The sequence below is a fragment of the Photinus pyralis genome, unplaced genomic scaffold (assembly GCF_008802855.1).
Source record: "Photinus pyralis isolate 1611_PpyrPB1 unplaced genomic scaffold, Ppyr1.3 Ppyr1.4_LG3a, whole genome shotgun sequence".
Taxonomy (NCBI): Eukaryota; Metazoa; Arthropoda; class Insecta; order Coleoptera; family Lampyridae; genus Photinus; species Photinus pyralis.
In genome coordinates this window covers 3,495,709-3,510,098 of record NW_022170509.1, presented here as the reverse complement: position 1 = coordinate 3,510,098, position 14,390 = coordinate 3,495,709, and the positions used below count along the sequence as shown (strand labels likewise).

The 14,390-nt window shown below is 34.8% G+C and overlaps 1 protein-coding gene across 5 annotated transcripts in view; it reads right to left on the bottom strand.

The window, feature by feature from the left end:
• The window catches only part of LOC116165960 (zinc finger protein basonuclin-2-like), a 348,284-nt gene that overhangs the window by 152,521 nt on the left and 181,373 nt on the right, over nt 1-14,390 (bottom strand). For 2 of the 5 annotated variants that reach the window (XM_031480744.1, XM_031480746.1), the window contains one exon: nt 914-1,047. In XM_031480744.1, the coding sequence (XP_031336604.1) occupies nt 914-1,047 (134 nt within the window). Of the gene's footprint in view, nt 1-161; nt 603-913; nt 1,048-10,065; nt 10,145-14,390 lie in introns of those variants that run through there. The other 3 variants (XM_031480747.1, XM_031480745.1, XM_031480748.1) reach the window with 3 other exon arrangements.

Genomic DNA, 14,390 nt, shown 5'->3' with positions numbered 1-14,390 from the left:
TAATTTAACCGAATTATTTAAACGGCGATTATAATAAAAACAGGTTTAAAGTTTTAGTAATTTTACTTTGAAATTGATGTCTAAATAGTTTCCTCCACAAAATGTACCCCTTTAAATTGCCGGCAATTAGATTTATGTGTGTTGTGGATGCTCTGACTTACACTTAAAGAAGGTCTTAGGTGTTGAGAAGTTCCCATGAAATTAAACGGCGCATACGTTGACGTACCATAATTGGATGGGGGCCCTCGTCTTGGGCCCGGCGAAGAACTTCTTGAGCTGTTTGGCATCAGAAGCATTGGAGAACAACTCAACATTGATACTTGCGGCGCACTGTCACATACACGGTTGCATTCCACCGTCACTAAATCACAACTACAATCCATATAATATAATCTCCGAACTACCAGGTATTTAATTTCCTATATACGTACACGTGTGCGTTTCTATAGTACTCGCATCATCGGCGTTCGCGTCTACACACCTACTCAAATCGATACACCTCATCCGATTTTTTTGTTAATTTTTTTAAAGATAAAGCACATGTTATAGGTATATCTACCTATATTTATAATAGTAGCACTTCAGTAAGCGCGCCGCTGTAACCCACGCAATGGTGAGCAATAGGACTAACCAATAATTCCCCTTCCCAGACCTGTACTACTCGTTGGAAACCGAATGAAGGCGGTTGAAAACGAATTTTCTTTAAAAAAAGGCTAATTTTTCAATGAATCTTCTTAATTTATACCACATAAAAACAATATCAAAATTGTCAGCCCTTCAAATCACGCGTGGAATACGCCCGCAACATCCTATAAGCTCACGAGCATAAGACGACGCTAGTCACTCGAATCTCCCTAATTAAATTTCGGGATTTTTTCCATTTTTTCCGAAAGATTTAATCGATACTACTTACCACCTCCATCATCAGTCCCGTATTTGAAGTTGCTGGAAACTGTCGGTCAGTTAATGGAAGTGCAGCTGCCGGCATTTCGGTGGCTGTTCTTTCTTTCTGATTGGGTATAATGGGACTTCGACTGCCTCCCTCACCTGAAAAAGGAAATTAAAATCTTATTTGAAGGTAATTGATAATTTGATTAGGGACCGCGATATTAATAGAGTAATATCTGTTTAACGGATTGGTTATTCAGCCCTCGAGCTTTCGGCAATACACTATCATCGAATGTTTAGTGGATTTTCATTGTGTATACGTAAAGGGTATGAAACGGTTTAATTTTGTTATCGATTTCATTGTTAAACGAGTGCAGAGCTGATACCGTACGTAGATAGGTAAGACACATTAAGAGATACGGCAGGTACGGTATCGATCTTGTGGCAATGAATCCAGCTGATTACAGGTATAGGTATACGTTTTGCACGCTACTCAAATCTTACCACATCACGTGATTGCATATAGTTTTTTAAAACGATTATACCTACATGAATAAGTACAACAGTTGGAATTGGGGATAAGGCATGCTTTTTACACACTGGCATCATTCCTTCCGTCGCACATAGTCGGAAGTCAAATTATTAAGGAAATAGCGTTTCAGTAGGTAACGTAAAGTTCTCTCGCCCGCCGGTGGTTGCAGCGTTGGTAATTAATTATGCATGGTGGTAGCGCGTTCAACTGGTGACCCATGTGCTTATATATTAACTACAACATACAGAATTTACGGTCACTCACCATTTTTACTAAAACTACCTATCGCAGAAAATTGCATTATGTTAAAAAAATCATTTCATCCCCCGTGAACGTAGTGCATGTGTATATAGGGTTTACGTCACTATGTGCGAGATGCGAGCAAACCGGGACAGTGAGAGACGAGCAGCATTTGCACACACATATATGACCGACAGTTAGGCACTGAGGGGTCAAGGGTCGCCTGGACGCCGGGCGTGTCGCAGCGTCGCGACGGCCTATGGTCCCTGTGACGAAACGCATGCGCCGACTTCGGGGGACAAGTGACAGTCGTTCTTGCAGTGACAAATCTAGAGGGCTCCGCCTCTGCGCGTTTTAAATGCGCTTTTGTATGTAAAATATTATATAAAAAGATGTAGGATGAACGGAAAATATAGGACGAATTCCTACTTATTAAAAGGATATAAAATATGCCGAGAATTGATAGATTAACCGTTTCACATGCTGCGTTCGATATCCAACCCTTATATAAATGAATCAAGACATTGAGGCCCTTCCAGTCACGTTTAATACATAAGACGGCGGGTCCGAGATCGATATGAGACCCAGAGAGTACGTGGGACTAACGCTTTTGTAGTATGCTTAGGACGATGAAAAAGGATATCGTAAATCACACTGCATCCAGCAGAATTTAAGATGCGCCTCGTCTTTTAAGGAAGAAATTTTGTATATTTATGCCAGATCGAATTTCCTTTCGATATAATTTGTCAATGACATTTATTTGAAACTGTATCTACATTTTACATATCAACAACCCCCACCAGGTCCAGGTGATATTGTGGAGAAGGTAAAATAGGCGTATCTGCAGGTGACAACCGCGGTCCGCCTAGCGCTTGCGCTCGGTTGACATCCCCCGCTTACGGTGACATTGCGACAGGCGGACCCACCTGATGTCCCATTGGTCCCTAAGTTACCCAATACAGTTACAAGTTTAAGGGTTTTTTTTTGTATTTCCCAAACCAAATTTGGATTTCCATCAACTCCAATTGACTTATAATTTAATCACCTCAACAATTCACGACGATCCTTCACCTATACAAACATCACAGAATCTAATAAAGGTGCAAAGGACGATCGGACTAGCACCCCCTGCGCAAGATATCACGATAACTAAGTAAGTCTGTTCATCTCCACAACACGGCAGCACCGTTGTGATCGAACTTTGACCTTTCAAGCTTATAACAATGAAATAAAATGAGGTATACACATTTTGCATTAAGAAAAACAAAACTACGCCGACCGTTCCTTCACGCATCTTTGCAACTAATAAATCTCCCAAACAATAATTTAATTCGAGCCGCTACTTCTTTATAAAGTAACAATAAAGGAATAATTATCTACCTACTTACCAATAACTCCCATGTTGACCACAGTTTATTAGATTTCTTTACATTTAATTAATATCATTAGATGATTATAAATTCACAGCAAATTAATCAGTTTGATTGGCACATGATGTGGCTTATGTTGTCAATAATTAAATTTATTTGTTGAATTTTTACTGTATAGGTGCCTAAAGATATGCTTTGAATCATTTCAGGTTAATTAAATAGCACCTAGTTATTGAAACTAGCAGAGCTCACATCTTCACAAATTTCATGTGTAATTTAAATTAGGCCCGCTTCGGGACAAGGAAAGTGACAAAAAGGCGCTGCGACGTGCGCGCGTCTCACGCGGCGACAGCCAGTGACAAAAACGACTCGACGACGCTCTTAGAGCGGCAGTCAGACGACCACTGAAAGCACGGTTTGTCCTACTGTCACAGAAGGCGTTGCGTACTTTCACTGTGTCATTGCGCATTTCCTAATTGCTTTTCATTATACAAATACTAACACGTATATCTAAATCTCATCCCCTGATTTTCCTTTAGTCCCATTACTATACGCCGTGCGTACCTATATTCTCTTCTTATCGACCCAAAGTATAAGGGTAAGTAATTGTTATAGAAGTAGGTATAGGTAAGGTAACAATGGCAACATATAAAAGAAAAAGATTTTCGTAAGGTTTCATAGTACCTATAATCTAGGTATAACTTTAAAGGTCCTAAATCTCGACATCCCCTAATTACCTATCTACCTATCAATGGGGAAAAAATAGAACCGAAATAAAATTCCGAAAAATCGCTCTTCACTGAAAAACAGGCACACGTGGAAAGAAGGAAATAAGTTTAGGAATAACTTGCCACCTTTCTATCTAATACTGATCCTTGCATGATTTTTCCCCAATATATATACAACTGAATTACTTGCACAATTTAGAAAGGACCGTAGGAATAATCTTGATTGAAAATCTTGAAAGATTATTTATGTGGTAGGTAAGTTCGAAGGGATTATTACCTACTTACTGTGAATTTTAAGCGATTTCTTTGATTTCGCGCAAATCGTCACAAAGTACCTACACCTAAGTATAGGTACACCTATAGGTACCTACCTACATTTTTTTAGGTATAGGAAAATTAACTGCGTATAAATCCTATCTTAAATCAACAACGCTCTTTCTTATTTATTGCAATGATTTATGGAAAGTCAGGTTGTTTGGATACCCGATACCTAGATCACATCAGCCTTTGCGGATGATACTGCCCTTACGTACAGTGTATTACTAACACAGCAGATAACCAATGACGCACAGTCGGATTTGATAAAATTAATATCGTGGTTTGACTATATAATAAGTTAGCAATTAATATACCTAGATGAACCCAGTACATTGTACTTCAATTAAGGAGTAATTTCCATCAATCAGCACCGAATATCAAACATCAAACTTCACCATAGACTCTGCTGCAACCTAAATAATGCAATTGCCAACTTATAAATATGGTACAAATCCAATCATACTTGTGAATAGTTCTAGATTCAAAACTAAATTGGAAGGAGCACGTAAAAAAATTAAAACCAAAGTTACACGGAATCAACAGAACTATCACCCCTAATGCTCTAAAATTATTGTATAATGGATTCATACACTTTGGTTTAAGCTATGGAATAGAGCTCTGGGGTAGTGCCTCAAAATAAAACTCCTTCTTCTCAGTCGCACCAAAATACAATAGGTAAATCATGTATAAAATTAATAAACGGGAAATCGTGTCTTAGTACCTACTTCCACGCCTCTATTTCTAGATTCAAAAATTCTACCCCTCAGATATCTTTTTATTGTTAATTAAGGAGATTTTATAAACTTTCTAATTCAAATACCACCAGTTTCAAACTTTCAAAAAAATTAACAATCATCAAATGACTCCTATTGTGGATTGTATAATATTTCCCTATATTGCTATTCACCTTCTTATTGAACTCCTTAAAATTTTTCAACACTAGGTATAGTAAAGCACCCTGCACCTCCACCGTCCACTATATTTGTTCTCCACTACCGCCCTCCGTCATTATCAGTTTATAGCCTCCTCTGATGTTGCGTATCAATGATTTTTTCCCGTTAATAAATGAAATTAAAATTGATTTTTTCTTTTTGTACCTATGCTAAGTATTGACTTTGTTTGTAAAATGAAAAGGGAATAAAAATCTTTATTATTAATTACCTATCGAAAAAATCTAATACCTACCTAGATATCAATAGGTAGTTTATCAGGATTTTCTGATGTGATTTTTCGAGAATAGGACCTAGTCCTTGGAAGATTCAACAAATAAAAATTGCCTGCAGCACATACTATAGATCAGAGTAATCAAGGAGAACTCTACTTTCTATAAAGCTACTCGATTATACAAGATTGAAAGAGGGAGAGGATGTTCATTCATGGGTTAAGCTTTCAGCATTAAGTAGGTATACCATCATGGGGTACGCACAAGAAATAATGAATTAGCTTTAAAAACTTGATATCAAGTCAAGTAGGTAGGTACCTACTTAGGTGGGTAGGTACGTCTTGCAAATAAAGTATACCCAAAATCGTAAGCTACCATGAATCACTATAACGAGAATACCCATTTCATACAAGAAATAATGTAGAAATTTGTGTTGTACCCTTTCCAAAACCAAAGACATCAAACCGTCAATCTATTTGAGCTAATTAACCACTATATAGGTACCTATACTTATATACTAGAAATATACCTATCGCTTAAGTTCAGGTTTAACTATTGTAGTAGGCATCAAATATTTTTACTCCCTTGATAGGTAAATAATGTAGGTATATCCACCCCTGCATCTGCCCACTAAAAATTAATTTACTCGTAGTTTTAAACTTACCTAAGTAATTTTCTAAAAAATTCATATCACTTACATGTGTCGCAAACGTCAATTGCATAGGGTGTGACGTTTTTAGTGATTTTAGTGCACCAAATACTGATATTTCTTTGATAGATTATGTTTAAACAATCTACCCGTCCTAGAAAACTAAATTGTTTTAAGCTTGCCTACCCAAATTTTAGAAAATTCACAGATGCACCCAACTTATGTAGTACCTACACCAAATATTCTTATTTCTTTGATAAATTGTGTTTAAATAACCTATAATCAATACTGCAACTACCCTCTAATAATACTTTTCTCTCTCGTCTTAAACTTACCTAACGTAGGTAGGTACCTAATTTTTTAGAAAATTCCCACTTTGTATCGCAAATGTCAATTGTAGGGGTTGTAACTTTTTCAGTGCACCAAATTTATAAGTTCATGATAGATTATCTTTAAATGATCTTCCCCTTCCCTTCAACTGACACCTTAAAATTAATTTCCCCCTTATTTTAAACTTGTCAGTAGTCACTTGCGAGGATTGATGTTAAGTAATCTTTGAGAAAATTTACACTTACATGTAGGTAGGTATCGTAAACGTAAATTGCAGGGATTCTACCTTTTTTTAGTGCATCTAATTTGATATTTCATGATAGATTATGTTTAAATAATCTATAACCAACCCTTCAACTGCCCCCTTAAAATAAATTTCTTCCATGTCTTAAATTTACATAATTTTAAAAAAAATTTACACTTAAATGTATAGCAAACGTCTATTGAAGGGGTTGCAACGTATGTAATGAACAAAATATTTTTAGTTCCTTGATTATGTTTAAATGATCTATAACCAACCCTTCAACTACCTCCTTAAAATAAATTTCCTTCTTGTTTAAAATTTACGTAATATTTTAGAAAATTCACACTTAAATGTATAGCAAACGTCAATTACAAGGGTTGTAACGTATGTAATGCACAAAATATTTTTAGTTCCTTGATTATGTTTAAATGATCTATAACCAACCCTTCAACTACCTCCTTAAAATAAATTTCCTTCTTGTTTAAAATTTACGTAATATTTTAGAAAATTCACACTTAAATGTATAGCAAACGTCAATTACAAGGGTTGTAACGTATGTAATGCACAAAATATTTTTAGTTCCTTGATTATGTTTAAATGATCTATAACCAACCCTTCAACTACCTCCTTAAAATAAATTTCCTTCTTGTTTAAAATTTACGTAATATTTTAGAAAATTCACACTTAAATGTATAGCAAACGTCAATTACAAGGGTTGTAACGTATGTAATGCACAAAATATTTTTAGTTCCTTGATTATGTTTAAATGATCTATAACCAACCCTTCAACGAATTTAATTAACCAAACGTCAATTGCAAGGGTTGTAACGTATGTAATGCACAAAATATAAATAGTTTCTTTGATTGATTATGCTTAACTGATCTATAACCAACCTTTCAACAACCCCCTTAAAATAAATTTCTTCCTTGTTTTAAATATACGTAATTTTTTAGAAAATGCTAGAGAAAATGCACACTTAAATGAATAGCAAACGTCATTTGAAGGGGTTGTAACGTATGTAATGCACAAAATATTTTTGCTTCTTTGATTGATTATGTTTAAGTGATCTACAGCCCATCCTTCAACCACCCCCTTAAAAGAAATTTCCTCCTTGCTTTAAATTTTCGTAATTTTTTAGAAAATTCACATTTTAATGTACAGCAAACGTCAATTGCAAGGGTTGTAACGTATGTAATGCACAAAATATTTTCGTTTCTTTGATTGATTATGTTTAAATGATCTATAACCAACCCTTCAACTACCCCTTTAAAATAAATTTCCTTCTTGTTTAAAATTCACGTAATTTTTTTAGAAAATTCACACATAAATGTACAGCAAACGTCAATTGCAAGGGTTGTAACGTATGTAATGCACAAAATATTTTTGGTTCTTTGATTGATTATGTTTAAATGATATATAACCAACCCTTCAACTATCCCCTTAAAATAAATTTCCTTCTTGTTTAAAATTTACGTTGTTTTTAGAAAATTTACACTTAAATTTATAGCAAACGTCAATTGCAAGGGTTGTAACGTATGTAATTCACAAAATATTTTGGTTTCTTTGATAGATTAAGTTTAAATGATCTAAACCAACCCTTCAACTTCCCCCTTAAAATTAATTTCTTCCTTGATTTTAATTTACGTAATTTTTTAGAAAATTCACACTTAAATTTATAGCAAACGTCAATTGCAAGGGTTGTAACGTATGTAATGCACAAAATATTTTTGGTTCTTTGATTGATTATGTTTAAATGATATATAACCAACCCTTCAACTATCCCCTTAAAATAAATTTCCTTCTTGTTTAAAATTTACGTTGTTTTTAGAAAATTTACACTTAAATTTATAGCAAACGTCAATTGCAAGGGTTGTAACGTATGTAATTCACAAAATATTTTGGTTTCTTTGATAGATTAAGTTTAAATGATCTAAACCAACCCTTCAACTTCCCCCTTAAAATTAATTTCTTCCTTGATTTTAATTTACGTAATTTTTTAGAAAATTCACACTTAAATTTATAGCAAACGTCAATTGCAAGGGTTGTAACGTATGTAATGCACAAAATATTTTTGGTTCTTTGAATTGCAAGGGTTCACACTTAAATGTATAGCAAACGTCAATTGCAAGGGTTGTAACGTATGTAATGCACAAAATATGTTTGTTTCTTTGATTGATTATTAAATGATCTATAACCAACCCTTCAACTGCCACCTTAAAATAAATTTCTTCCTTGTCTTAAATTTACATAGTTTTTTAGAAAATTTACACTTAAATGAATAGCAAACGTCTATTGAAGGAGTTGTAACTGCCCATACGGGAATTTTTTATCTGCATAGTTGCTTGAGGTTTAATTATTTACTAACACAGAAAACCGGACATTCATATGTTATTTGTAACAAGAATTATAAAAAACCCTTTGTTGGGGGTTTGAACAGTTTTTGGGCTGTAAAGTTTTGGCCAGTTAGTCTACGTAGCCGAAATAGCGACCTTTTTTATATCCTGAAGAATATATGTATCAATTTTCAAAGCGATTGGACGTTTCTACACAAAGTTATCGTTCACACGGACAGACAGACAGACAGCAATACAAAATTATAAACGATCAGTAATGCGGAATTACGTTTCACTGCGCGATTTTTACCTATAGCAATTTTGAACTTTAAGAGGTCGTAACTTGAATTCTCCCAGTGCTGAAGATTCTAGACGTACCAAACATTTTAAGAAGGTCTGTAGAAATTTTAAGAAAACAATTGTAAGGAAATTCTGAGAAAAGTCTAAGGATCGGGGTTCTATGAAAGTTCTAAGGTTCTGAGGTTCCAAGAAGAACTATCCTTTTTGTTGTCAGCAACTTGTTGAAAAAATAATTAGACATAAAATTTGTTGTACACTTTTTTCAAATACTAGATATAAGTAAGGGCTAATTTATGATCATCCTTGTAAAGCAGTTTGACTTAGTCCGGGCCTAAATCTATACTTATTTTTGTTATTATGACGTTGCGTGTTATCATACGATATACGATATCAGCAACGGCATAATTGCAGTGCAAATTGAGTACCTATCTATTTTGTTCTTTGCATTGATGTAACACAGGTAATGAATAAACCAATTCACTTAGAAGGAAGGCGATTTTTATACTCGCGGATTGCTCCCGTTTTTATCCTACTCAGCCTATGCGTAAATCTACCCCTAGAGGCATCGCCCCCAATCCAGTAAAACGAAAATGTTAGGTTCCTAAGTTTGGTATAATTAAACATGATTAGTAACAGAAATATTAAAACACAAAAGAAAATTTTGATCAGGGTGCTCCTCAAATCAACCTCTAAAACTAAGCAAACATTAAAAATGTTCGTTAATAAGAAACATCAGGCGTACATCTGTACAATTGGTACCTTATAACTTATAAGGCACAATGAACGAAAGTAGCCCATCTTGAAAAAACCATTTTTAACGCCCTGGAGAAATCCCAAGAATAGTTTTCGTATAGTACTTACATAGTAGCAAAATCGAGTACCCTAGTACATTTGTCAATTTAGACACATTTAAGGTTTAGGTGCCATTTGTTAGTATTTCCAATTTACAATTTGAAAATTCAGCACGTACCTTATTATTTCTTGGATTCCGATCTCATTGAAAGGGAGAACTGCACAGCAAAACACCAACCACTCGTTTTCACAATTACCCCGCAACTGCCAAAGTATAAGGCGATATAACGCGTAGAGGTCACTCGACCTTCTTATCTTTTGTGATAGACCATTCAACAATGATTTGAATTTCGTACCGGTGCGGTGAGTAATTTGAAAGACGTATCGATACGGCGGGCGCGTGAAACTGACCCTGAAAATTACAATGATTACGTACCTACGTACTAATAATGTGCCCCTTTTTGGTTAGTTCTCGCTAGTTTTGGCAAACATAATTTTATCTTTTCTGGTAGTTAAAAAATGTGAGGACTGTTTCGTCCGGTAAAATTTTATACTCCATGCATAAAGTGGACATTCAATTGAATCGTTAGTACAAACGCAACTTTTGGTTAGACGGTGATCGATATATTAGTCCAAAATCTATGCTTATTTCACCTTAGAAGAAAATTGTTAAATTTTTGGAAAAACTTCACAAGATAATTCAAGCGTAAATTTATCTTTCATAAAATCGTGATTTGTTTGATCATTCATACTTAGCTCTAAAATTGCATTTTGTGTGAAATTAAAATATTTTATAAAATTGCGTTTTATAATTAAGACACACTAATTTTAAATGTCCATTTGACTGTTGTTACGACCTATTGGAAGAAAAAGTTTCCAGTTTAATGACTTCCTTGGAAGCTAGATAGTTGCGATGCGCTTTATATACCTATACAGAGGGGCGGTTCCTGAGCCTGTACTAGAATCGCTTGAACTGGTGAAGATTTCATAGCTCTAATGCAGATTCTTAATGCAGTATATTGAATTCTGTCCACAACACGCAGATGACACACTGCCGCCACACCGTACAAAGGACTGCCATAGTCTTTATATATGCTCTGCAGAATTGCACCCTATTTGGTTTTTATGACATATTTAAGTCGAGATTTAAGCATATTAGTACCGTTGTCACATTTGCCTTTTATATGTTCGATGTGCTTATTCAATCTAAGTAAGTTTGCTATATAAGACCACCGCAGATCTTGAAACTATTGCTTGTGTGTAGTCTGTGCAGGGCGAAGATAACAAGAGCTGACTCTTCAGGTGACATGCTAAGGTTATGTTCCGACACCTTCCATTGTCCCCGTCCCCTTTCTGAATACATACTGGGTCGATGGTAATTTAGCATATTCATTCTAGATACCAATCCAATCCAATCGAAATTCCAAATTGCAATCTGGATTTTTAAAAAAAGGTCCCCGCTTCTTCACCGTCAAAATAAACCCCAATAAATCAACTCTGAGAAAGAAAATGTGACCTGCTTTCAACATTTTGTTTTAGGGGACAACAAACGGATTGTTATGTAAAAGTGGGTTTTCATTAAAAACATATGTAATTTTTGAAACGGAGAAAGGATGTTCTTTATATGCATTCAAAGGGTGGCATGTGTACTCTATAAACAAAATATACAAAAAACAAACATATCAAAGGTACCACACAAATTACAACCCTCACAATAGGCGGATTATTGTGTAAAATTTGATGTTATTAAAAATTGTAACTTTTGAATCGGAGAAAAGCTATATTTTGATATGCATATAAAGATTGGCGAGTGGACCTTGTAATACAGAGTCAAACAAAGGAAAAAAATGATCGAAGTACCACAAAAATGGCAGCCCTCTCCAATAAACGGATTGTTACGTCGAGGGTTTTCTTTAAACAAATGTAATTTTTGAAACGGAAAAGGGATATACGTTTATGTGCATATAAAGAGTGACACGTGGACACTATAACACACACACACACATACACACACATACACCGCATCTCCAGTATTTTAACCATTTTAACCAGCCAAATGTATCTCTGTTATATGTATTCAATTTTATTGGTCTGACGATGGACTAAGTTTCCGAAATCGATAACCTACTAGCAAAATTATAATTATAAGATTACGGCAACAGCCAATTGTTTTATTAATCTATAAACAAAATCAAACCAAAAAATAAAAAAAAATTTGATTTTTCTGTTTAAATTGTTATTTTTGAATCGGAGAAGGGCTATATTTTTATGTGCATTTAAAGAGTGGCATGCGGCTCCTGTTATGCAGAATCAAACAAAGAAACAAAAATATTTGAAGTCTTCAAGGCAGAAAGGCCATACAAATTTAAATTAAAGCCACGTTTTTCCATTTTCCCAATGAAATTGGTAAAAAATGTCAATTTTGGTCAACTAGGGACTCTATAAACGAGGTTATTAATAAGTCGCTAATTGACTGTGCTCCATAACTGCTGATCGGCGCGCCGAAAGCAAAGGAAATGATTTCATTGTGACGAACCATATGCCACAGGAACTCCGGAATCTGGACATTTGTAAAGGATTGCAACGTTATCGCGCATTGGGCAGGAAATGAAATTATTTTCCGTGAGAGTCACGCTGTGTAGGCGTTTATCGTTCGCTTGCCGTTTTATGTCACTCCGCCAATTTGCTACCTTCCTATAGTTTAACGTCAATGTTTTTATCGCTTAACAAGCCCTCAATACCTTTAACTACTAAAAGCACATATACCGCCAAATGTAAGGTTTGAAGGATGGCCCTCTTTTAAGTACAATATGTAAAATTATGTGCATCGTTGGACAAGGATTGACTGACCAGCTAAAAAAACCTTGAAATGTATTTCGGGATTACTGTTTCTGTCGGGATTTCTAATATCGCTTAAAACAATCTGGATATATTGTCGAATATAAAAGGCAAAGGAATGGATTTTATACTAAACTTGACTCTTTTATAGATGCAACTTTGATTTTTGATTGTAGCGGAAATATTGGTGCTATATACTTGTACATCCCTCGCGAAATCCGATCAAATCATTTCAAATGAAATCCCTTGTCCACCTCAGGTGCAGGTGCGTAGAAGGCAATAATTATTACTAATTCCCGCAATTTACTCAAAACTTCATTTCATTGTACTTACGTTTTAGTCTCTTCTTTCTTTTGGGGAAAATAATGCCCGCAAACTACAAAATGAACCTTAGGGTCAACTACATACCTATTGTAGTAAAAGTTAACTACCTCTTGTTGCAGAAACTTCACATGTACATATACCTATGACAACGGAGGTGAGACTTAAGTCGATGAAGATGGTAAGGTGCTATTGCAAATACAGTTCATTTTTCTAAAATCAGGAGTTAATTCCGCGAGTTATTAATGAGTTTGTTTGTCTAATTTGGACAGTGAAAGTAATGATTTTTATTTCGTGTGTGCATGACCTAAAGTTGCAAATATGTGTTAATGAGATATAAAGACTGGATGGGAATTAATATAAGGACAAGAATGGCAGGTATGTTAGTAACCTATTTGTTATGAACTCGCACTATTATAGTGTCGAACAAGAGCACGATCAAGATGACTCAAGACTGCAGTGTTAAATAAAACAATAATAATTTCTTAAGCACATTTTCCATTGTATACTAGGAGAATTAATAAACAAAAAGCTTCGCTCAGTGAAAAGAATTTATTTATGTAGGTATAGATGCTAGTAAACTTCCCGAATGTTAGAGAAATCTCTATAGAACATCCATTCTGAATGTATACAATATACATAGAATATCTTATTGAATATCTTTGCATATTACAGGAATGTTCATGGTATATCCAGTTGTCAGTATACCAATATACACAGCATGTCTGATGCATATAAATGCATATACATAAGACACCCAAAACGTATATACTATGTATTATGTGAAGTCTGCCAAACTTATATCCCATGCACATACATCGGACATTTGCGACATACTTTTCCACATTTTATGGATATACAAAATCCCACGTGGAATATGCATGTTATATGTAATGTATGTAAGTCTGCTATGTGAGTAGAATCGATCCGTTCTTCAAGGAAGGGTGAGGCGATTTCGGTGTTAAACAAATTAACATTGACACTTGCGAAATTAGAACAATTAAAATAATACCTTCAGTAAAATTCCAATAAACTATCTGAGACAGCGCTGTGATCGGGATGTGCGAATTGGTCCATTGATATCTTTGGCCTGGTGGAATTCTGATACTGTAGAAGAATTGGGTCTAAGACGACTTGCAATTCAAATTCTCACGTACCAAAGAACGCTAACCTTGCTCTAGGGGAATTTTCCATGGCATTCTCTAGAGGTCGACTCCACTTCCAAATAATACAGACGAAAAAGGCATTGACTTTTCGATTTTGTTTAATTTGTAATTAGCAAATTGTTATTTTTTATTTTACGTGTATTTTAATCAAACAAAACTGGGAGAAGGTATTTTTGAA